This window comes from Cydia fagiglandana, chromosome Z (assembly GCF_963556715.1).
Source record: "Cydia fagiglandana chromosome Z, ilCydFagi1.1, whole genome shotgun sequence".
NCBI lineage: Eukaryota > Metazoa > Arthropoda > Insecta > Lepidoptera > Tortricidae > Cydia > Cydia fagiglandana.
The window spans coordinates 40,810,928-40,837,865 of NC_085959.1; the positions used below are offsets into that span (position 1 = coordinate 40,810,928).

The 26,938-nt window shown below is 37.9% G+C and overlaps 1 protein-coding gene across 4 annotated transcripts in view; it reads right to left on the minus strand.

Annotated features, from left to right (window-relative positions):
• Positions 1–7,767: 7,767 nt before the first annotated feature.
• LOC134678385 (protein transport protein Sec16A) overlaps positions 7,768–26,938 on the minus strand; it is a 57,446-nt gene continuing 38,275 nt past the window's right edge. For 2 of the 4 annotated variants that reach the window (XM_063536939.1, XM_063536940.1), the window contains exon 21: positions 22,401–24,735. In XM_063536939.1, the coding sequence (XP_063393009.1) occupies positions 23,956–24,735 (780 nt within the window). In that variant the 3' untranslated portion in view covers positions 22,401–23,955. Of the gene's footprint in view, positions 8,189–8,284; positions 8,419–10,103; positions 10,235–12,112; positions 12,202–12,644; positions 12,755–14,960; positions 15,117–15,945; positions 16,090–22,399; positions 24,736–26,938 lie in introns of those variants that run through there. The other 2 variants (XM_063536941.1, XM_063536938.1) reach the window with 2 other exon arrangements.

Consider the following 26,938-nt stretch of genomic DNA (forward strand, 5'->3'; position numbering starts at 1 on the left):
TCGGCAGTGATTATTTATATGACGTCATTATTTGTAACTGAGGAACAACAGAGATGGTCTCCCGGCAGTTTTAGAATCCAGGTCATATTGCTAATAACATACTAGAAGCTTATGCGGATTATCCTGAAAATGACCAATTTTGATTTTTTTAACTTTTATGCATTTGTATGGGCAAATATCTACATTTTGATGCATAATTTCCACATATTTGGTTCAATTTTGATTTTATTGATATCAGTGTATGGCTTGAGACGTCATCTTTAATGTTGTAGTACATTGCTTTATCGTCCGACTTTTGGTTTGGTTGCAAAACCCAAATAATCGAATATTTTTTTACTTAATTTTTATTATTTTGTAAATTTTTCTTAAACTGTTGCATATTTTGATACACTTTGTATGAATAAAATATAGTTTATTTAATTGGCTTTCATTTAATACCCCACACGTGTATGTGCTATGCATAATTTGGGTGCAGTATGCAATATTCGCAACGAAGCGGGAGTCATTTTGATGACGTCATTCCGCTGAAGTAGATGGCCGGCGCCGCCGTCTCCCGGCAGTTTTGGAGACTCAATGCTATGCCCAACAACATACTAAAAGTTGGTAGCGGTTTCCGGCTCTGAACTATATTCCCATAAGGCAGAAAAGAAATTAACATAATCGTGTATTAAGTTAGATTTAAATAGTAAAAGCGTGTTAACTTACCAGGTTTACTGTATAGTTGAAAGATGTATGTGCGAAGCCAGTCTCATATAAACTCATCACAATGGCATTGCACCTAGAAATCAAACCAAATAAAATGTAATGTGTTTTGCGTTAAAAATATATAAAACCTATCCTGTATCGCAAAACACTACGACGATACATACGAGATAGCGGGACGAGGAAGAAAAGCGTACTTCTCAATAATATGTGAGCGAGAGAGTTGCTCATAAACAAGTATACAACTAGCAGATCGGAACAAAAGTGGTGACCTTGAATAAGTTCAACTTCGTGTACATTTATTTTGCCTAGACGCTTTGAACCAGTGTCATTTTACAAGTTATTGCTGTCCACGATACGACCGTACCGAGCTTTGGATGTATTGACAGTCAAAGAATGCATAGATAAATGGTAAATTGACTATAAAATCTAATAATATCTATAGTTATATGAAGTATGTAAGACAGTCATGTAAAATTGATTGTCTGTATAATAGATCGCTTTATTCCAGGAGATACTACATCGATTAATTACTTAACTTATCACTCTATGACTGTCAAAAGCACCCTAAATGTATTAAATTTTACCATACATAATTACCATCTACATCACCAACAGAGCACTTGTGGATAACTAACCTAAACTAATATACAAATTTTAAAAATCAGGGCTAAATAACGTTGGGGCCAGGTTTTTGTCAGGATGGCCATAACACTCCGACACGGCCATCCTGAAAGATGTCAGTCCCATATTGCATGTTTAAATTTATATTTTAAACAGACTGCCTAAATTGTTAATTCATAAATGCTTTAGAAGAAATTATTGAGTAGTGTCCTAAAATAAATTATCACATATATACAAAATACTTATCTCGAATAAAAATGACAATTTAAAATCCTATTTTAGTATATTTTAGAACGCGCTTAATTAAGATGCAATTAATAACAGATTTTGGTGTTTTACTCATTTAAATCAGTTTGATATATTTAGCCCTGTCTAACGTCATATATAGCTATAGGGAAAAAAGACGTGATTATTTCACGCAAGTGATAAGAAAACGCTCTCAGCGTTTAATATTGAAACAATACGCGAACCAACCACGCCTTTAATGTACTACAATAACATAATTACAATTTACACAAAAATAATTATAATATCGGAACTGTAAACAGTTAGCTAAAAGCTAAAAAATATTAACATCATTTAAAGAAATATAAATAACACTAAAATTTAGAAATGACATTCATTTAACCCAATATGCAATGAAATCACTTCTGCGCCCCGCTCTGGCGAAGCTTTGCTATAGGTATATTGCTTTAAACGTACATAACACTGCCTTGCTCACATACGGAAGCGGATATGGTGTGTGTGTGTGTGTGTGTGTGTGTGTGTGTGTGTGTGTGTGTGTGTGTGTATGTGATAACCATCATGTAAGCCTATAGAAATAGCTTTCTATTATTTTAATTAATTTAAAATAAAACAGATGTACACTATAACTCCATAAGGGCCTCTTGCACCATTCACGAACCCGGTGTTAGGCGGTTAAACCTGGCGTTACCATGATTACCAATACAATTTGACACTAGGTTAACGGTTTAACGGCTTAACCCCGGGTTAGTTGGATGGTGCAAGTGATGTGATGGCGATGAGGTCAATGTAGAGAAGACCTGCGTATAAAATTTATTGCAGGGAAGACCATCAGAGGGCAAGCACTCCTACTCGTATATTTGTATACGTACTTCGCTCAGACACAGAAACGAGCTTCACTCCTTCTGTTCGAACGACCTGTAAGTGGAGTATGTGTACAAACGCAGAAGTTAAAAGCGACGCAAGACTTCCTATATAGACGGTCTTCTCCATTGACCTTATGTGATTAAACTGCATAGTGAGGGATACATGAATTATTTAACAAAGCAAACGAAAGTGCCAATCTCAACCGCGAAACATGCTATTTATCGTCTCAATAACTTCACAATATATTTTCCATTATATCCTATTATATTACTCATTTTACAAAGGTACTTATAGTCTCTGCTAGAAGTCAATATTGAGTATCATTGTATACTATAAGTCACTTTTAGGATATAAATAATGTTAAAGTTATAAAGTTAGACCAAGAAAAGTCAGCAGAAATGTTGACAGAACACGCAGTGCCAGTGTTATTTTAAACGTCAATATATATGAAATATATATCAAACTTCTATGAAATTATGACGTATAAATAACACTGGCACTGCGTGTGCTGTCAAAATCACTGCAGACTTTTCTTGGTTGACCTACCTCTATTAACTTTTTACCGCAGAGACGTGACGACGCATTCTCTTAGTTTTACTAGCTATTTTAAGTCAACAAAATTGAAATAATGTTTAGTAGATTACTCGACAACATTAATACACAAAAAGCAAAATAGTGCAAGTATTATACAATGACATCATCAATACAGTATGTGTCTGACCATGGGGCTTTAATTCCAGGGCTTGATTTTACTCGCTAAACTGAGCTACTTTTACTATGGGGCCAACCATAAAATCGGGGATTTTTTTTGGCTTTTCCATAGAAAACGTCGACATCTGATCAGCCAAAATGTATGAAAAAGTAAAAAAAAAATTTCGGGATTTCGGGGTTGGTGCCATAATAAAAGTGCCATAATTAAAGCCCGATGGTCAGTAACACCCTGTATATTGAGACATATAGTCTGTCAAGCCATTTCCGTCAGTAGAAAAAGCGGAAAATTGGTGCGAACGGTTATCGTCCTACAGAAAATTTTAATTTCGCGCCGTTTTCTACTGACAATTTTTTATGACAGGCTATAACATAACTAAATGTCAAATAAGAGTACAGTTAATAAATATAATTGTGACAGCTACGGTATATTGTTTAATATGTGTATCATGTTGTCAATTGTTAAACTCAATCTAAAAAATAAAAATTCTAGAGCATGATTAAAGGGCAGAACTTATGGTACTGTGGACAATTTTTTATGTGGACCAAAATTAACCCTTAGACTGCCAAAGACGTCGACTGACGTGCGCGGGTTCAGCCCAATGTCAACCTTCGTGCATTCCGATAAAGTTCACGATGATGCGCCGCGCACGACAGGCGTGGTGTTCAAAGGTTTCACATTCCAATTTTAAAAATAATTGTTCAAATTTTCCACTGAGCTACGGAGATTACAAATCATTTTGTAACACAATGGAAAAAAATATAGGTCATAGTAAAACAATGCGCTCATATTGGTCAGAATAGATAACTCTTCACTCAATTCAGACGATATAAAAAATCGAAACAAAAATAAAATACAGCCATAAAACTCGCACAATATATAGGTAGTCGCACCAATAAAAGTATGCAGCGGATTTGATAGCCCACGCAGTGTAAGTGTTATTTATACGTCATAATTTCATAGAAGTTTAGCGTTTAAAATGACACTTGCACTGCGTGAGCTATCAAATTCGCTGCAGACTTTTTACGGTCTAACTCTAAGTATCTATCTACAGTCATTGCCTATCCACGTGATACAACGCTTAGATTATATAGAACCCCTTTATCATAAGATTTATATTATTATTGTATTTGAAACGAGTTTTGAGATAATTCGGAATAAATCCACTCGATTTATCTTTTGTCGTATAAATTGATGGGCGTAATTAATTGTTATTGATGAACATCATTATAATTAAATGGATTTAAGGCTGTCGCAAGTGTGAATCTAAAAGTGACGTCATGACTAAAGTAATTATATAGTTTATTAATAGTTACACAAATTATATACAGGGTGACCGGGTTATAATCAAAATATGATCAGAAATTATAAGACTTTGCGGCGATGTTAAGCTAGTTTCACATAAATAGCACTTTTAGGGTATACCTAATAAAATGGTGAATCACGGTTATGTTTCTTAAATATTGCGAACTTACATAATTATTGCATAGTCTTATCTAATTATTGATTTGCTCTTACTAAGTTATCGTAGACAAACATTACGAATAGATTTCTGATCAATTCTTACAATACCGAGCAATAATATGATACCGAAATACACTTTTTTTTAACAAAAACCGGCTTCAGTAGTTAAAAAAAAAATTTCGAAAACCGAATTTACACTAATAAATTATTAGTGTCATAATTACTTATTCTGTCATCTTAGCCGGTATATTATTGACCGGTACTGTAAATGTCACCCTGTATACACGTAAGAAAATCAAACTTCTGTTGTACAGAATGTCCCAAAACTACGTTGACAATTTTTTTCGGAATATTTTTTTACTTACACATCTTTTACAAAATGTAATTAAAATTTAAATATATAATCGTTTAACTAAAGCAAAACGTATTGTCTTAATATTCTCATTTTAGTTTTGAGACTAAATGGTTGATTTAATTTATCAACAAGTATTTTTGGGCCATCCTTTATTTCCTTTGACACAGCTTTTAGTTCACACAAGTCGCATTATATGTTTAATTACCTACAGTTTAATAGTATTGCTTCAATATACGCGATAAAATGTACATAACATTTGATAATTACATAATTATTCACAAAGAAACATTTAAGGTCGGTTGCCAACCATTTGTCACCATTAAGGGCCCCCCCACATCTGGCGTCTTTCGAGCGTCGGCGTCTGTCGGCGTCGGTCCAGCGCTATGGAAAATGACGTCGCTGCGCAGTTGCGTCGACGTTGCGTCGACGTCGGCCATAGAATTGTAGACGCCGACGCTCGAAAGACGCCAGATGTGGGGGGGGGGGGGGGGCTGAAGGCTGAATTAGACGACGCGCGAACTTGTATGCGGTTTTAGTTACATTGAGGACTATTGGTTACGTCCAATTCAGCCGATCAATCAAATACCGCAATGTAATGAAACTCGCATGCGAATTCTCGCTAGAATCCGCCGCTCCCATAAAATCGAAGTGACTAAGTAAAATAACTTTGCACGAACATTTACGGAGAAGACCGGCAAAATGTATTGCAGGGTTATAGTCATAGGCCGAGAACTCTCGTTTGTACACGTACAATCGCCTGCGCTCGCGGTATTCCACCCTTAGGGCGATTGTTTGAACGCCTTGCAGGTAGCAGGTAGTAAGGTGCAAGGCAAATTTTTCTTAACTGGAACACCGCGAGCGCATGCGATTGTACGTCGCTCAGATACAGTCATAAAGGAAAAGCTTCGCTCCTTCTCCTCTACCGGTCTTCTGTAACTGGAGTAGGTATTAGGGCTCGGAACCGGTATTTTTAGAAAACCCCGAAATAGACCAATATTTAGAATTATTCTATGCTCTTTACGTAAGTCTGGATCATGTATTAGGTAACGAATTTGTGTTATCAGATTGTCCAATTAAAATGAGAAATAATAAATCAAAGAACGAAAAAGAACGTAATAATACCGGTATTTTTGTATGGAGCAAATACCGGTTTCCGAGCCCTGTAGGTATGTGTACAAACGTAAGAGTTACAAGCATCGAATCAGCTTGTAGACAGATTTTATCCACATTGAACTTATTTTAAAAATGTTATGTACAAATCTTCGCGATCATATTTATTGCTATGTTGAGGAAATATTATAAGTATTTGCTAAAGCCTGAGCCTTCTGCGGTTAGACATATGTAACTGTGCGGACGAAGAGATCAAAAATATGTACACACTTTTATATCACGATAAATGTCTCGGGAGACAGGAATAAAAGACTTTTGAAGGTACAATGTTGATTTGAAAGATATAATTAAATTTAATGACACAGTTATAGGTACAGCACGGTAATAGGAGATTACACAAAACACACACAAATACATTAAAAACTGTCAAAAATTTTCTACATGTAGTTCATTAATTGTATTCCGTCGTATTTTCTCGGAAACGTTCGTATTTGTCATGCTGCTTCAGTCAACCTCAGTACTTTTTGTACCGAGACTAACTGAAATAGCAAGAAAAGTTGGTACTTTTCCGACAAAAGGCTATGGAAAATAATTATGCACTACGTCTGTACTGGTTATTGGGATGAATTTCGTTCTTTTGAGAAGGCAATGAATCAAAGGAATGCTACTTTATTTGGGTTGTGAAAGGTGTTCATTAGATTGAAACGTAGCGTACATTGTAATGGGCATTGGGCCTTATGAGGTTAAAAATAAAATTCATTATTTAACCTTTGTGTGTATTTTATTAATTCGTATTTCATTATTTTCTTCGTATTAGCCTCAACATAAAATGTGCAGTCAACAACTGAACCATTTTTTTTTGCGTTTGAATTATTAACATCGTTTATATAATATTGTCGAAGGCTCAAACTCTAATTATTACAAGGCTGCCTTAATAAATGTACATGTATTATTGGTGTATATAAAAGAGCACTTATATAGCATCGAAACATCCTGATTCAGCGATATGGCTAAATGGTTGAAGAAGGCTGAGCACGAAAAATTTACCTGCCTGTACCTATCTCTATCGCACGCGCGTAATTATATTGCTGTTCCGCCCATGTCGGCTGTCAATGACACTGTGCGAGCGGGACAGCAATCTAATTATGCACGTGCGATAGAGATAGGAACAGGCGGAAATTCGTTGTGCTAAGCGTGCTTCTTTATATGAATTGGTCATTCAAAAATACCGACTGTGTATTCCAATTTTGACCAAGTATTATGTCGAGATCGGGTCGTGACGTAAATATATGCCAACACTGTAAGGGTGGTATTCCACCAATTTCTTTGTCCAATGTAATCGCGTCGCACTCTCTCACTAAGCAAAATGTGAGACGCATTACACATTGGACCAATACATATATACTGGACAGATGGAATGCCACCCTAAGAAAAATACTGATACTCCGCGATGTTACAAAAAATTTAACACATTCACTGCCCGCGCTAGCCGGGTTCACTCTTAGTAGGCGCATTTCGCTACAAACGAGAAAAGCCGTGTTATCGGCTATGCTCGTAGCGCGTAGCACGCGCTGACAGTGAATGTGAAAACTTTTTTTTAATAAGGAATACAAACAATAATAAATCGCTTAATTTTATACAACTTTTTCTTTATATTGCACCTATTATGAATATTATGATCTATAACATCACCAGTTTTAGTACATTCGCCATCAGATATATCGAAGCACCCAAGGCCCTCACAAATATCTGAACACGCCTCTATTGTCAAGGCGTTAAAGTGCCTGTTCGGATATTATTGAGCACCTGTACTTTAGTTACACCTTTAATGTCCTTGTGTCGAGATAAATCCTTGGTATGTATATTGGTGTTATATTTAGTTACGTTTCTCTCATGCTTGTTTGTCGTTCATCATCATACTCGTAATAGTCAGCTATGAGACGTGTATATCCGTCAATGACGGTTAAATCCATCACTAGTGTTCAATGGTCGGCTATGAGACGTGTATATCCTTGTTGACGTATAAATCCGTCGGCGTTCAATGGTCGGCTATAGGACGTGTATATCCGTCATGACGTGAAAACCCGTCGGCGTTCTTTGGTCGGCTATGAGACCTGTATATCCGTCAAGACGTGAAAACGCGTCGATCTTCATTGATCGGCTCATTATAGGATATGTATGTCCATCAAGACGCGAAAACCCGTCATGACGTGAAAATCCGTCGGTGTTCGTCGTTGGTCGGCTATGAGACGTGTGCGGCGAGACGTGGCCTAGTGGAGATCGGGGGGCTTCAATAGCCACTGTTGTAGGTGTCATCGGGCTGCGATTGAGACGGGTCAAAGGTCTGGAAGAAAATATAAATAATAAATAATATGGGTAAATAAATACGCAGTACTGATGAGTTGCCCGAGGCGCAATACCTCTTACGTGGGGTCATATTTAGGGTTCCGTACCCAAAGGGTAAAACGGAACCCTATTACTAAGACTCTGCTGTCCGTCCGTCCGTCCGTCTGTCACCAGGCTGTATCTCATGAACCGTGATAGCTAGACAGTTGAAATTTTCACAGATGATGTATTTCTGTTGCCGCTATAACAACGAATATTAAAAACAGAATAAAATAAAGATTTAAGTGGGGCTCCCATACAACAAACGTGATTTTTGACCGAAGTTAAGCAACGTGGGGCGGGGTCAGTACTTGGATGGGTGACCGTTTTTTTTTTGCCTTTTTTTGCATTATGGCACGGAACCCTTCGCGCGCGAGTCCGACTCGCACTTGCCCGGTTTTTGAGATCTAGTTAGACTTCTATAGTTACTCGTATTCTAGTTCGCTGACGTGTATACCTGTTAGTAGCCGTTCACGTTGTCCGCCTCCTGGTAGCGTGTTGGATTAATCATAAAACATTCGTTATAGCAAACTGTAAATGTAGCATTTTGATACTATCCCGTTTTGATATCGAGGAATTTTGGTGAAAGGGTAAAATCAGAAAAAAATACATAGAATGCTCACTCCATACATCAGTTTGGTACCACCACCAATTATCAGTACTGCTACTTTACAATAGATGTAGCATTAGAAATAAGGTAAACAATCTTGATGTGTCTTTTAATTGAAAAACACATTTTAATAATAAGTTACGGCAAATATGTAACAATAATGAATAGAATACGATCATTTATATTCTTCTGCTTTCATAAGTAATAGTTATTGATTTTTAAAAAGCGTTTTTCAATTAAAATACTTGTCAAGATTGCTTATTTTCTTTCAAGTTCTTTCTAATGCTAAAAAAAACGAACTATAGGAGTCCTCTAGACCGAGTTTAGAGCAATTATTTCATGCAACCGATGATGCCAAAAAAAATGGGTGCGCGGGACGAGGTGAGCGAAATCCCGTGCCATGATTGGTCCGTTCAAAGACACGGACGTCACACAAAGACACTTTCGACTCGAACATGGAGTAAAATTACCGTATGCGTGGCAGAGAGGGTAGCGCGACTATGCTCAGTCTGGAGGATGTTTTGTCTGTGTGTCGCACAGACCGTAAAGTGTAATGCTGAACAATTTTCACTTAATATTATAATAGATTTAACCGGAACTCTAGTATTAGTTGTAAATTGTTGTTCAATACAATTTTCGTGAGTCGCGACTCTAGAGAATTCTAGTATCAAGTAGCGGTACTGATAATTCCGCTACTCGATGCTAGATGTCGATTACGAAAATAAGCCTTTTTTCGTACCAAAACTGACGTATGGAGTGAGCACTCTATTCTTACTATATTTCTCTATGGTACAATGAAATAAAGGTACCATCATGGTGTAATAATATACTACGCCTGCTCTTCCCGTCTTTTCGTGGTCACGTGTCTGACACAAGCCTACGTCATCATGCGACAGCGCTGTATGATAATGTGCGATAAGGCTATATATATAGCGGCCATGTTATTGTGACGTAGGCTTGTGTCACTCTGGGAAGAGAAGACCATGTTTTATTAGACTATGGGTATCATGACATTCATGACACGTTAGGTGTACCTGTTGTGGGAGCATGTACTGCGGCGGAGCGCCGAGCGCGGGCCCGGGGCCGAGCACCTCGGACGCCGGCGGGAGGGGCCGCGTCGGCGCGCCGCTCGGGTTGAACACGTCCACGTATGACTTCTTTATGTCTGTAGTGGGAGTATTAATAGTCAGTGACGGATTTCCCTTAAAGCCCAGTAGGCCCGGGCCTAGGGCCACAGTACACTAAGAACAGTAGTGAATCTAAGGCCGCTCGGCAAGTTAATTGCCTACTTTTGCGTTGGCGCTTAGGGTTGTCACTTTTATTGTACCTTCATACTGATACGCGACCCGGCCGCCGCGCCCCGCGCCGCACGGCGGGTTGGTCAACGACACCTTCTCGTAACTCATGAGGCCCTGGTACTTGTGTAGCGCTAAATTCAATTTTTAAAGAGTTTTTTTCTCGATTTTAGCCACCGTAGCCTATGGAGACTAACAAGTAACGCTAAGCGGTATTCGTAGGCAATGGATATTCCTATATTAAGGGTGTCACAAGTGCGTTTCTGACTTATGATGCGATTGTTCCTACAATACAATACGACGGCGGCGAGCTGTACTGAGGCCTACCGAGAGCAGACAAATGCGAGCGGGTGGGCAGCGTACTCGAATGCACGCGATCACAGTCGCGGTACAGCCCACACTGCCGCCACCGTATTCCCCCGTATTTTATGCTAATGTGTGCGAGGTAGCGCGTGCGTACACGGCGTCCGGCGCGCACGCACACATTCAAGCCGGCAGCGGCACATTTCTATGAAGATTCACTACTGTTCTTGTACTGTGCTACAGGGCCCTGGGCCTAGGGCGGCAAAGACTGTAAATCCGCCACTGTTAAGCGGGCCACAGACCATCAGTTTTAACTGCCCAGTTTTAACTGTTCAGTCAAACTGTTCAGTTAAAACGTACGTGTGTAGGCAAATCTTGAACTGTGCAGTTGAACTGACGATCTAATCGAAATTTCATTAAGCGGGCCACAGACCATCAGTTTTAACTGCACAGTTTTAACTGTTCAGTCAAACTGTTCAGTTAAAACGTACGTGTGTAGGCAAATCTTGAACTGTGCAGTTGAACTGACGATCTAATCGAAATTTCATTAGATAAAGTTTTAACTGAACAGTTTGACTGAACAGTTAAAACTGTGCAGTTAAAACTGATGGTCTGTGGCCCGCATTAGATAAAGTTTTAACTGAACAGTTTGACTGAACAGTTAAAACTGTGCAGTTAAAGCGGGCCACAGACCATCAGTTTTAACTGCACAGTTTTAACTGTTCAGTCAAACTGTTGGCCCGCTTAAAGCTGATGGTCTGTGGCCCGCTTTAACCGATTCGTTGCGTGTTCCATTTTCGAAATCTTTTGGCTGTAGCGCGGAACAATCATTTCATGACACGGCAGCCATGCCATGCGCCATAGAATATGATGACACTCCTCCCGTGTCATACGCCACACGTAAAAAAGATTGATGACACGGCAGGCGTGTCATGAGCCCGGAATCGGTTAATAGTAACCGAGAAATGGCAGTATAATTCAATGATATAAAATATATTCATCTTTACTTGTCCTATCATGTAAACAAACTTCTCGGAGACATTATCACAGTTTTCTCTGGAATTACACCATAATCATCATTTAAATTGTTGTTATATATTTAAAGAAACTCACAAAGTATTGAAATCAACCAAATAACCACTGAAAAATATAATTTCTTATTAACCCGTAGAGCGCCTCAGTATCACAATAATACGGATTTAGTATCACACGTGTGACAATAGGGCGCTCCACGGGTTAAGTTTTTCGTGAATAATCGCAGTAACGAACGGATCACCTCAAAAACATGACATTACGATGTCTAGATTGTCGTATTGTTGGAATGACACTTTGACGTCACGTTTGTTTACATAAATAAGACGCGTAAGGAAGAATACACTTTATTTATTATTTCATTAAATCACATATATGATATATTAAGAATATCGTAAGTATTAAATACTTACGTCTGCCCTTCTGCATTTTGAAAATATTGGAAACGGGCGCGGCGGGTGGCAGACCAGCCGCGGGCGGCGCTTGTAATGGTGACGACGTACTGAAAGGTAAATAAAAACAAATTAAATGATTTTATTAAATAGGTAACATCCATTACATTCATTACTCAGGAACAAATAATCGTGATAAACACACAAATAAAAGCCCTTACTAGGATTTTATCCTGCAGCTTCGTAGACAGGGTCACTACCGATTAGACTAGGATGCCGTTATTATGATTGTACTTACTGCATGGCCGGAATGCCGGCGGTTATGAACGGCGTCCAGGTTCTGCCAGCGCTTGTTCACAGCGTCTCACACGATATGAACAATGGAGAGAATGTTTTTATGTCAGTACTTACTGCATAGCAGGAATGTCGGCGCTTTTGGGCGGCGGCGGCGGCGCTGACGCCGTTTCGTCGCCGTCCAGGTTCTGCCAGCGCTTGTTCACGGCGTCCCACACGATATGAAGAATGGAGAGAATGTTTTTATGTTAGTACTTACTGCATAGCAGGAATGTCGGCGGTTTTGGGCGGCGGCGGCGGCGCCGACGTCCTTTCGTCGCCGTCGGCGTCCAGGTTCTGCCAGCGCTTGTTCACGGCGTCCCAAACGATCTGAACATGAACATGAAGGGAATGTTTATATATTTTTGCAGAAACGGGTTCTTAAAGGGTTATACATTTTTATATATGTATATAATAAATGTATATAAATTATAAAAATCGAACTTACTTTGTGGCAGAAACATATATCTCTAGTGCATTTGATTTCGGAAACTAATAGGTCTATTCTATCGTTTAAAAAAGAAAGATTTATTCTTATGATGCTACCAGGACTGAATTTGTACCCGGGAATTCCCGGTTTCAGAACAGACTTTGTATAGAAAACTAGCTAGTACCGGGATTAAACCTGGTAATAACCCTTTCAACGTCTATGACGCCTAAAGTCGTCGTGATTTGTGATTATGACGATTGTGGCGTCACGGCCTCAGCACGAATAACTACTGCGACTATAACAGGGCACTCTTAGAGCGTTTTCACATTGTCCGATCTGATATCGGACGTCGGATGACCCGTGAAAAAAACATGTACAACCACTAGAGGGTGCCCTATGGCATATCGTAATTTTTTTTGTATTGACGCTTTATATTAAATTATGTACATATAATTATCACACATTATTTAATTTTGTCGGTGGGTCGGCCCAGATATCGCTGGAAAGTCAGTGTTCAGTTTACATTCGCTCTTTCGTTGCAAAAATTATTGTGCACAGGTTAAATGGGTGCATCAAATTTGTATGGGAGTTATAAGCCCTTTCCACAATGGGTTCCATAATTTATTAGCATTTCAGTAGAACGTAGTATAACATTTCTTCTAACAAACTATGTGACTGTTGCCGCCTGGCTGATGGCACAAAACAAAAAAAAAGTTGATTCACCCACATGTAAGTTTTGACGGTGAAAGGGTTATAAGGTTGACAGGTAGAGAATGCCTCTTTGTGTAAATATACCTTTTTAGGGCAAGATGTTCGTTCGAGAAATAAATAATAAATAAAGTAGCAGGACAGCAAGAAGGAGAATATAAAAAAGCCATAAAAAATAACATGTTTATTGAATAGTAATTATGAAAAGGAACATGGAGAAGAAATATAACATTAGGTATAATAAATACATAAACATACATATAAATAATACAGAAAGGAAATAATATACTTAATATATAAGATTATTTATTACACTGGGGCTCGTCAACTTATGGAGATTTTTTTTTTTTACTTATATGGCTTTATTTTTTTTTTTATTCATACAATCTTTGCAGGAAAAGAGCGAATACAAACACCGCGAACATATGTCGGAAAACTTAATTAATTACTCTAATAATTTGCTTGAAAACTTAAGCCTAAGGAACTTTTTGCAGCGATTTAGTAGTATACAGTAACGACATCGTCGCGATACAGATGTAGTGCCTAATTATTTTACATCGTATTGTCACGGAAACGTACGAACGTGTCTTGCTGTTTCAGTCAGCCTCGGTACAAAAAGTACTGGCGTTGACTGAAGCAGCAAGACAAATACGAACGTTTCCGAGAAAATACGACGGAAAACAATTATGCACTACATCTGTACTGACGGGCACGGATAGGCACGATTCTGCGTCGCTACTATCGCGCTACTGATTCGCTAGCTGGAATAAAATAGTGACATGTAGTTATGGGACCAAATCCTAATTTCTTAACTTATAGCCGCCCAGAGACCTATATAAAGGTCTCCTGTTCCATTCAAATTTGAACTTTGTGTTGATAAAATAAAACTTCATTTTGTTTGGCAAGGTTTGACGTACGGGCGGCTAGAGGTTAAATATTCTAATATAAGTTCTAGAGTTTAAATTCGATTCTAGAGAAGGGGCGGCATCTCGATACGCCTTTCCCTTCTCATCTTATTTCCAGTAGTCCTACTCACACTCACACTCTGATTGGGTGACCACATTCTAAATGAAATATATTCGGACTACAGAGAATTCTAAGATAGCCATCTGTTAGCATCTAATTTCTGAAATATTCTATGCTACTTTGGGAACAAATCAAATTATTTTATCAAATATTTTTGATTAGTGTTTTTTAAGTATTTTTGATATAATCGAGAAATCTGGACGGGTTCCGCCGTGACGGGGTTTATGGCGTTCGACGTGATAGCTTAATGACGTTTTGAATCCTATCCGGCCTCCGCCACATGTATTTGTTTATATTCTATGCTAACTAGAGAAGTGTCGGCATCTCCCTACGTCTCTCCCTTACTGTCTTATTCCCACAAGTCCTACTCACGGAGGGGTTCTTGTCGTCAGGCAGTATCATCTGGTTGGGCGGCCGCAGCGTGAGTTTGGTGAAGATGCCGCCGAGCCAGCCGGATTTCTTTTGCGGCTCCTGTTTCTTGGTGTCCGACTTCTTGGCTGGCTTTGGGGTGTCCGTGTCGCGGTCCGTCTGGACAATTAAAACATGTTATGGCATACAATTCACTGAGCATTTATCGGCCTCGTTTAATCAAGTTAAAGTTTTAAAATTGTTTTAATATGTTGCTGAACTCTTTGAACGCCACGCCTATCGTGCGCGGCGCGTCATCGTGAATCTTATCGGCGTACACAAAGGTTGATATTGGGGTGTAGACGCGCGCGTCAGTTGACGTCTTTCGGCGGTCAAAGGGTTAACGCAAGATTTAGGATATATCAAAACTGTCAGTTTTTAGTGTTCCGTACAAAACTTTGTTTTGGGATCACTTCGGTCTTGTTTGTTTTAATTTTATTTTAAGTTATCGCAATACGACCAGTTAGGTGCTGTGCACACTGGAGACGTAGACGTGCCCGTTGTAATACACAGATCCTTATGAGAAACGGCACAGCGTTCGCGTGACGTGTGCGTGCACGTCTCAAACATTTTAGAGCACGCGCACATGCACGTCTACGCGCACTCAGCCGGTGTACCTACCCTGCCCTTAAGTATCCTACCTACTAATACTATTGCACGTCATATCGACATCATTTAGATAGCATTTCAATGTCACAATGTATAGTTCGTTTTTTTTAGCATTAGAAAGAACTTCGCAGAAGTAAGCTTGTGGTTCCAAATCCGGCACTTTTAGCGGTAATAATTTGAAGTAAATTATATGTATTGATCATGCTACATTAGATAATTCAATAATTATTAACAATTAAAGAGCCTGATAAAAACTGCACGCTTGCTTCTGTGGAGTTCTTTCTAATGCTAAAAAATCCGAACTATAAGTTTGATTTGTCTTACAGGTTTCTTTACTCACATCAGCACTAGGTGGTCTATCGTCCTCGTAGTCTGCGTACAACGCCGGCCGGCTCGCGGTCGCACCTGGCATCGTGATCTGAGGCCTCGGCTCGTCGGCCTCGTCCGCACCCGGCCCCGCTGCCGCGCCCGCCTCCGCCGGCGCCTGTGCCACACACGCACAGAATACGCAACGCAAACGTCTGACCGTCGATAGAGTACGTGTTTTGTTTGTGTAGAGTGCGAGGTGAATGATTTTAATCTCTCCCGGAAGATTTTATATTAGATCGTTTTCAAAAACATCGATAGGTTATTATAATATATTAAGCGTCAATACAATGCCGTTTCTCAATGGAAAGTTCGATGATCAAATATCATCGAAATGGTTTAACACTCTAGTTATTATAGAAAGCGTGTAATAGACGCATAACTATTCAAAGTAAAAGTAAGATTAAAAAGTATTTAATTGAGCTTCAAATTTCCAACACATGAGCTGACGTACGGTGCCAGATGTTATTATTATTATAATTTCTTCAAGTTTACAAACAAGTAATTGTTTAAAGCACAGATTACTTATATAGGTACTGTTTTTGTCTATTAATAGTTTAAACTCACATTCTCCCACATGTTAGATTGGTTTTATCCTATTTTATTGTTTTATTTTTATTGTGTTTTTCCTGGTTGACCTGAAAACGCCATGACTAAGTATCTTAGTCATCGGCATATGCTGAGTGGCATCCATTTTGGTGTTAGAATATATTAGAATAAGATGTATTATAGGTTAAGTTTTATGTTTTACACCAAATAAAGTATTTCTATTCTATTCTATTCAAAATATTTTTAGTGTACCGCACAAAAGTTTATTCGCGGTACACTTATGGGATCACTTCTTGCAAATCAGTGAATTTATTTATTTCATAAATATACAAATTGGCTAAGCCCCACAGTGGGCTCAGAAAGGGCTAAATTGAACCTTAAAAAATGTATATACATATAAGGTACATATTCAACTCTCAGAATATGGTCAGAAAAATAATAAAATCTTTCTGAAACAGCATGTATTGACATGTATAGTATAAGTTGAGGTTACATCTTTATATCCTTTTTTTATAATATCCCGGGAAAGATTATTTGCATTATACGGTTTGGGCGGCATTGACTTTAGGTGCATGCTAACTAATGCGATGATTAGCTAATGACTTATAGGACAGCTTGTAACCGTTATAAATCGATACAGATGTTATACACCGTGTTTTTTTTTTTAACTTAACTGGGTTATTTCTAGGGCGCATTCCTGAGCTTAAATTAATTTCTCAAAGACTAGTATTCTAATTAACTACATTTGAATGATAAAAAAACATTTATTTTTCTCAGCCGAGCTAGCACATTTCAATAAAAGAGGGCCGGGTAGTCTATCTCGCCGCGAGATACTGTCGCGCCAATCATGTGCTAGACCTACTGATAAGGCTCTGTTATATTAGGGCCTTATTAACATATTAATTAGTGTTTAGAACGATGTCATACATTTGCTGCTAAACGCAAGTATTATCCCGGACCATCGATGTTCGAAATAACATTGATAGGTATGTCATAGTTTGAATTGTTTAGTTCAGTCAAAAATAATGCCCATGTGACAACATTTACACAAATTAACGAAAATTAACTTAAAAAGTGCCCATACTCCAAAGTTAACGGAATTAAAAAAAACACCGTGTATAATATTCAACTTATTCAAGTATGTAATTTTCAGTGTATTTAATTTATAATTTTTTGTTAGACAGTTTGGATAAAAACTCAAACATAAGATATTTTTTATAATGACTTCATTTAAAATTATATATAAAATCGTCTACTTAATGTATATTCAAGTTTTCATGTGACTGATTGGACGAATATGATAAGATTGATAAAATTTTGGTGTTGTATATAAAAACAAGTACTCTTTCGGACGGTCGTGAAAACAGAAAAGAAAAACACAAGGAGGCGTATTAAAACACCTTACCAGCAGTAACGCACTGTCGACTAGTCGCCGGCGACCAAAACATAAGCAACTAGCGCCAGGACCCCAAGCCGAGCGTAAGCATCACTAAAACATATTGTGTCCTTCACAACTATGTTCGAGAGAGAGACTGATGCAAATTTGTTGTCTCGACAGTTGCTCGCAGTGTGAACGCTTCCATTTGAACCCGTGTATTTAGTGGTCGCCGGCGACCAGCAGTCGCTTATGCGTCGTCTCTAAAGTGTCATCTATGGAACGTGCTAACTATGTAAACAAACCGCCATATTGAAATTGTCTCTGAATGATGGTTTTTCTAGTGACCTTTGTTTACATAGTTAGCAAGTTCCATAGAATGACACTATACGCAGCGAGTCGCCGAGTCGCCCGGGCGACCGGCGACCAAGTGCATAAACGCCTATACAAACTATACAAATACAAATCTTGTATGTGGCCATAAGACTACGGTCAATGTGGCGAAGATCGGCATATACATTTTTTAGTTGGGAAGACCGTCATATGGCAAGAACTCTCGTGTTTGTATACGTACGCCGCTCAGTCACAGTCAGAAAGGAATAGCGTCACTCCTTCTGCTCTACCGACTAACTGTAAGTGGAGTACGTGTACAAACACATAAGTTAAGAGCGTCGAAAGAACTTGTAGACGGTCTTCAGTTATGGACAGTCTTCTCCACATTGAACTTAAGCTCAAAACAAGTGGAAAAAGAAACGCTAAGATAGAGTTTTGTGCCATTAATAAATATCACTTTTATTTTATTAAAAAAGTGCACTATTGACTATTTCAATCTATACATATACATATCTACCAGTGATTGGACATAGGTACATAGTACAACATTTATACAAGCGAGGGAAGAAAGCGTAGTGGGGATGATGTGTGCATATGTGATGTGTGTGTTTGTGTTTAGTTATGTTTTTCTTATTTATTTATAGCGCAGGCCACGCTTGCAATACACCAATTTTAAACTTTAATTTAAAAGCTGAGCCGTGGGTTTAGAAAAATATAATAATTGTATATATCGTAAACATTTAATACTTGAACTTTTTGCTACAACTCATCGAACTATGGAGATTCAGATTACAATACGATAAAAAAAATACAATTGAAAACATTACAACAGTATCACATTTACATTTATTATGTGTTTAGTGCCTTTACGACAGTTTTCTAAGTTTGATATAACAGAAAATGTATAATTATTATATTCATATATTACGCCACATAATTCACATTATGCAATAATCAGTACAGATGTAGTACATAGTTATTTTCCATCGTATTTTCACGGAAACGTACGAACGTGTCTTGCTATTTCAGTCAGTCTCAGTACAAAAGTACTGAGGTTGACTGAAGTAGCATGACATTTATTTATTTTATTGAGAAGTTCAACAGCGTTTACATTAAATAATATACAAAAAACATGAGAACTTATAGCATAGCCAATAACAGAACTTCCTGGAGTTTATACATAATAAAAAATCATCTGTGGGTAGACTTGTAACTTGTGCTGTACAAGAATTGTAAATATAACTTAATTTGTAAGTCTTTAAGGTACAAGGAAAAGAGAAAAATTTAATATTAACTGTAAACTGGAAAAAAAAATCCTAAAATAGTAGGTATAGCTCTAATTTTGCGTAAACAATAAATAAAAAATAGTACAATAAAAATACATACAGTACATAAACGAGCGAATCTATTAGTTTGTATGCATTTATTGGAATTTATGTGTTCGTGTGTGTGTGTGTGTGTGTGTGTGTGTGTGTGTGTGTGTGTGTGTGTGTGTGTGTGTGTATGTGTGTAAGTGGGTCTGATAGTGCGAGACTACCAGGAAAGTTGCTTTGCAATTTGCTTTGCAATTTGTGATTTGAAAACACGTCTGGAAGAGAAGAAAGGGTCGATGTTTTGGGACATATACGAATGTTTCCGAGAAAATACGATGGAAAACAATTATGCACTACATCTGCACCTAGAGTCCGTCTAAGCTAACTTTGCACCGATTTGGACAGAGCAAAGTGAGGGTATGTCATTATAAACGATATAAGGTCAAGACGGGTAAGTCTGGCTGGCCTTCACATTGGGCCTGGTGGCCTGTTTACACATTTATTAGTGTTTATTATTTATTAGTGTATATATTATTATATGCCACACTTACCCACATTGACCTATTTTCTTAGAAATTGACATTAATTATGACATTACCATACTTTGTCACTGGTAATGCCATGCATAATTAGCTTAGTCAGACTATCACTGTTTCTATATAGAGATCTAATTATTGTACCTACTATTGATTTACGTTACTACATTGTGACTAAATATGTTTATTACGAGGGTCGCACTGAAATATTCGGGAATGGGACACTTAGAAATAACATAATAGAAAGAGGCATATAATTTATAAAAATGTAACTCTTTATAAAACTTTTAAGGTATATTTCATTTGGTTGTCATTTGTATTTAAGAATTACTGGCAATTTGAAAATTGTATGTCGAACATTATTTGAATTTTTGGCAAAGTGATTTTTCCGATCAAATTTTTAAACGGTTTTCAATATGCCCTCAGCGAACAAATAAAAGTTACAATGGGCTTCTGTTATTTTTTTATGAACTAGAGTTCATCGTACGCTCGTTTGCGGTTAAAATTAAATATGAAAGTCACTTTCATTTTATCCCATAGATGATCTTAAAGAAGCATGTCATTCCAAAGCGACGTCAAAAATTAAAATCGCATTTGTGCTGTTAATTAAAAAGACTGCCAAAAAAGTTGCATATCGGCAGATTTCGACATTCCTAAATATTCATATGACAACAGTAAAAAAATATTATATATATATATACAGTACCGGTCAAAAGTTTAAGTTCACTCTGTAAATTCGGTTAAATGAAGCTATAACACAATGTACTAATAAAAGTATTTAATAATCTTTTATTACATAATAAATTAAAGGTAATTCTCTAATTTAAAACCACAATTAAATAAAAAAGATCAGTTTTTGCCAACTTTAGACTCTTCAAAATATCCGCCTTTTGCTTTCAATGCTGCCATACACACTTTCGGCATTCGCGTAATTAGTTTTTGCAGTGTTGATGTCGAAATTTTATTCCAACAAATGTATAGGTATTCCCAAAGCTGTTCTTTATTAGTTGGCCGCATTTTTCTCACACTCCTGTCCAATTCATCCCATAACAACTCAATCGGATTGAGGTCGGGCGATTGAGGAGGCCAATCCATATATTTTAATTCTTTTTGGTTCTCTTTGGATGAAATGTAGTTTTTGCACAACTTCGACGTATGCTTGGGATCGTTGTCTTGTTGGAAAACAAAACCTCTGCCTACAATCCGTTTTCCAGATGGAAAAGCGTGACGTTGCAAAATGTTATGATACATTTTCTTATCCATTATGCCATTGACTCTCACGAGATCACCAACTTTATCACCCGCAAAGCATCCCCAGACCATAACTGATCCTCCACCGTGCTTCACTGTTGGCATCACGCATTGCTTTATCATTCGTTCGCCTACTTGTCGTCGAACATATTGACGACGTCTCCCTCCAAAAATTTCAAACTTCGATTCGTCAGAAAATAAAACTTTAGACCACTGTTCAGACGTCCAGTTTTTGTGTTTCTGGGCCCATTTCAACCTCTTAACTTTATTCTGACTACGTAACAAGGGTTTTTTGGCAGCAATACGACCTTTTAGACCATAGTTTCGCAGACGCCGTTGCACTGTCGAAACCGATACTCGCTGTTCTCGGGTGGCGTTGAGTTCTTCGCAAATTTCTGGAGCAGTTAGAGTACGTTGGCGTTTGCTCTGCACGCAAATAAATTGGTCTTCGCTTTTAGACGTGACTTTTGGCCTACCTGATCGAGATCGACTGCAATTAAGACCGGTTTTTTATTTTCGTTTCAATGTACTCACGACAGCGGTTTGAGAAACCTTCATTTTTTCAGCGATTTTCCGCGTCGTGTAGCCCTCATTTGACAGAGTTACAATAACAGCACGAGTTTCGACACTAAAATCGGCTTTGCGACCCATTTTAAATGATTTCTAACTTCACGAAATCTCATAGGAAATACGGAACAAAAATATTAAATGGATCAAATTTTCCGAATAACATAAAACGATTCCTCCAAGAGGTATTTTTATTGTTATTTGGTAGTCGTGGAAACAATTAAACGTTTGAAATTCAAAACATATTTTATATTTGAGCATAATTACATATGATAACCTTATTTCGCAGAGTGAACTTAAACTTTTGACCGGTACTGTATATGTAAAAAAAACTTCAATTCCGTTGGCTACTCCACGAATTTCATACAAAACCACTAAGGCTCCAAAATCGCCATACAAAAAGGACTTTGGGATTATGAGCCGTGTGCATTACAGAATGATTACTTTCAAAAGAAAATTTATATGCGTGGTCAGTTTGAGATTAAGTATGCATTAAAATAAAGATTGACTGTCTAGATGCGACAGTATTCTCTATTCCCGACATTTTCAGTGCAACCCTCGTATGTCACAAAACTTCATATAATTTTTAATAAAAAGTGTATAGTAAGGACGCTAAACACGAATAATTTCGTATATTGACCCGCCTGCTCCTATCTCTATCGCACGCATATAAATATACTGCTCTTCTGCTCGCACAGTGCCATATGGACCGCCGGCATCATGGGCGGGGCAGTAATATCGAAGGGGCGGGGGTCAATATACGAAATTCTTCGTGCTTATCGTCCTTACATTAATAACTATTCAACTAACGTTTTAATACTTTAGAACAAAATCACATTTTTCCTACACATCTTTGACTATAGTATATTTTCTATAAAAAGCTTATATATTTAACGTACCGCACGGTAAAAAGGTTTACAAAAAAATCAACTGCGTAAACATTGGTGAAAAAATCAGCAGCAGAAGTGGCTATGCGGGCGAGGTGTTCAAAATGATCTTGACGCGACTTTATTGTTAACAGAAAAAGAGCGTGTTAAGGTAATTTTGAACACCTCGCCCGCTTAGCAACTTCTGCTGCTGACTGTACATAGCATGATAGCACTTGTTATGTGAGGACCTGTCTCTTATTTTATAATTATAAAACTATTCAACTTGAAATTGTACATTGGTTCGTATATAAAAAAAAAGTTCAATGCCACATATTAGTACCACAATGAAATAGGTACAGGTACGTGTATGTATAAACAATTAAATTATATTATAAAAAAATCTTTAGCTGCAATTAATTTAATTATTGTAAACAATTGTACTTACACTAAGCACGGATAATTTCGTACATTGACACGCCCATTCCTATCTCTATCGCTCGCGCATAATAATATTGCTGTCCCGCTCATTCAGTGGCATCGACCGCGGTTACATCGGCGGGAAAGCAATAAAATTATGCGCGTGCGATATAAATGGGAAATGGCGTGTCAATGTACAAAATTCTTCGTGCTCAGCATCTTTACTTTAATAATTAGTTATTTTTCATTTTTGATAAACTTATTTACTTGTAAGTTTTATTATGTTTGTTAATTTCTTTCTATCAATAAATAACCCTCTTTTAAATAATAATATCATTATCATCAAATGCAGCTTCTGCCGCCCTGAAATACTTACGGTGCAGTAGGTTCAGCCAGCAGGTTTTGAAAAACCGTAGCTCATTTTTATATCATAATACGGTTGGCAAAAAATATGAATAGATATCTTGAGGCATGTCTAGTAACTTCATCGATTTGATCTGACCTGATTAAACAACTTTCCTTCGATAGAAAAAAACACGAATATAGGTCGCAAACGCACTAGTAAAATTGGTAATTATTTTTACACAAAAGCTTTATGAAAATTGCTTCTAAAAATGCGTGTTGTTCTTTTTGATCGAACTCGTCGATTATTTAATCTTTATTGATCTTTTGTTAAAAATAAATATCAATAAAAATGATATCCTCGTTCCCGGGCACACACAGCCGTCCGCTCAGTGCTCAGAGCGCTGCGTTCGGACCTGAACCCACTGCACCTTAAATAAACGCCACAGGTTCGTCAATATTAAACGTCTTCGGCCCCGACACGTAGTATCTCGCATCCTTGTCTTTCAGGACATCTCTCGTCTCACCAACATTCACCGGCTCATCTATATCGAAAGTGTTGACAACGCGTTTCGAAAACGCCTGCCTTTTATTGGTGGGATCTCTTTTGGCGAGTATCGCTTCGAATCTGTCTAAGCTGCGTTCGATAGTCTTCTTTAACTCTCGCCTGTGTGTCGCTTGGTCCATAGTAGCTTTCACTTCAGCGACGGGTACTGTTTTTTTTAACGGTTTTTCTTTTTCTTCGGGCGGTGACGCGGGTACTTCTATAGGATAAGTCCCGCCGAATATGAGAGGTTTATAAGTGCCGTCACGGACGTGGATTGTCTGTCTCGCCCATGTGTCTACGGTGTTGCTTATGACTTTACCATAGCGTCCTCGCCTGTTCGCTTCGAACATTTGCGATTTAGTAGGCTCGTTGGCCGAGACGCCTAGTTGCGGGCTATGCGCTATCTGTATATCCAGGTCGGACAGAGGTTTCTTTTTGCTATCGCTTGACTCGCTGCTCCCCCGCGATATAGTGCGCATCCTACCGGGCGACGTTCTTTCGAAACCTACATTGACGGTTTTGTTCTTAGGGTGTATGCGTTTGCGTAGGCCGGGCGAGCGATGGTATTCGATCATTTCTAATGACTCGTCGAACGAGGGGAGGGTGTGTAGTGTGCGGGGCGGGACGCGGGCGGTGGGGGCGCGGCGGGTACTTACGCGCGGAGGCTGCGGCGGCGACGGACACAAACAATTTTATAAGGACACTTTAATGTAAACTCGTAAGGACAGTGTACAAACAGCTACACTCCTAACTGTACATCGGTAGACCTTATTACAAAAGGCAGAAGGTCTCCTAATGTACAGTTAACAGTGTGGGCGATGGTACATTGAAATGTGAATCTAACTGCGACCACGGTAAGTTTGCACCGTGCCATTATACCTCTCGCGTCGAATGATGGTCCATAAGACAGCTCCTTCAAGTTTATTTTGGTTGGGCTTAACTAAAAAAAAATTATGGTATCCGTATTGAAGAAAAAAATAACAAACATTTTAGACTAACAGCTACTCCATATAAAGATGTAGGTACTGTTATAAGGACCATTATTCGAGAGATTTAGTTGCAACGACAATATGTGACGTACCATGGGTAAAGGTACCTTACGGCGGTTGGCGCTTACACTATTATTAACGCCGCTCCAATATCATTGCGTACGTACGCACGTAAGCGCCAGCCGCCATAAAGTACCTTTTGCCGGAGAACGTCACATATATTTCATGTAAAACTTGATGGGCGAGTTAGCGCGGTCCAACACTAAAGACAAAGGTTGAATTTATTTTGCGTAATAAAATGAGTAAAGAGATGCTTTTTTTATTTCATCGCTATGTACATTAGCCCTTACGAGAATTGGGATTTGGGATTTATGTCAATATGCCGCACAACAAAACGCACTGAAATAAATGTTTGCATACAAATAATAAGGTATTTCGTTACTACATACACAAAAATTTAGATTTGCGAACTATTTGTTACACCGGGGAACAGTAACCCTAGTTTAAATTTCATTCGATAGCGTGACTTGACGTACTCGTACGCGTTTGTGTGAAGTGTCATTTTGTATGGGATTTTAAGTTTACCAAACGTCCCGCTTGGTGCGCTGTTGAAATCACATACAAAAATAGAGATAACTCAAAGGCGGATGCTCGTCACGCTATCGAATGAAATTTACACTAGGGGCTCTGATCGGTTTGTAGCAATAGAATGGGTTGTAGGATATTGATCAAAATTTATTTCTTTACTAACTTTAGTAGTTCAGTTATTTCTTGTATTAATGAGTTAGGCTAATTATTTTTTTCAGTGTGATTCAATAGATTTAATTTTGACGAAAAACGAAAATAAGATGAGGTGCCAAGATGAATGAAATAAAAAAAAATTTGGTTGTTGATTTGTCCATGTCTCTATGATAATAAGAGATATCTATTCACTTTATTAACGTTATATATCGTGGTTGAAATTAAAATTATTGTTTTATGCCAGACATTAATATTTTGTGAGATTCGACTATATATAATTGAATTTATAATAAAAATATTGCGCGGGCAATGTTGCGCAGTCTATTGACAGATATCCCGATTTAAACTAATGTAACAAAGTTCAGATAAGTGTAATATAACATTTCGTCAGTTAAATATTGCATTTAAATATGGCCAGTTTAATATTACATAGAACTTAAGTAGAGTGGTGATATGTAATGATGTGTAAAGATAGAAAAAGATGTATGAAACTAATTTGTATGATTGGGTTGTGTGTAGCATAGATCACCGTAACTAGGCCATTAGGGTTATTTTTATTAGGTTTAGAGAGCCGAGTCGAGTGGAGAAAATTTTATAGTTTAATATGCTGAGCCTCCCAGCATATTACTAAAAGCTCTAATAAGAATATTAAGCAGACTATATATTAAAAAAAAAAACTCTATGAATAACCATTACATATGACCAATTTTTCTCATAGCTCGCACAAAAGACTACTAGCAGACTACCTAAAGTAGTGAGGTGGAAATCACTTACAGATGTAGTGAATAATTATTTTCCTTCGTATTTTCACGGAAACATACGAACGTGCCTTGCTATTTCAGTCAGTCTCGGTACAAAAAGTGCTAAGTTTGACTGAAGTAGCATGACAAATACGAACGTTTCCGAGAAAATACGATGGAAAACAATTATGCACTACATCTGTAGGTACGGGGAAGTCTCTGTTGTATGGAACAGGGTTATGTTTTCAAAATGGCGGGCGTTTTCCGAGCCTTGATTACAAGATACCGTTTTAGGAGCTAATAACAAACTATACATTGAACAGAACTGTCCACTGAGTTAAGAAAAATAGATAAAATTTGTAACGCAGTGGAAAACATATTTAGAATTTATTATGCGC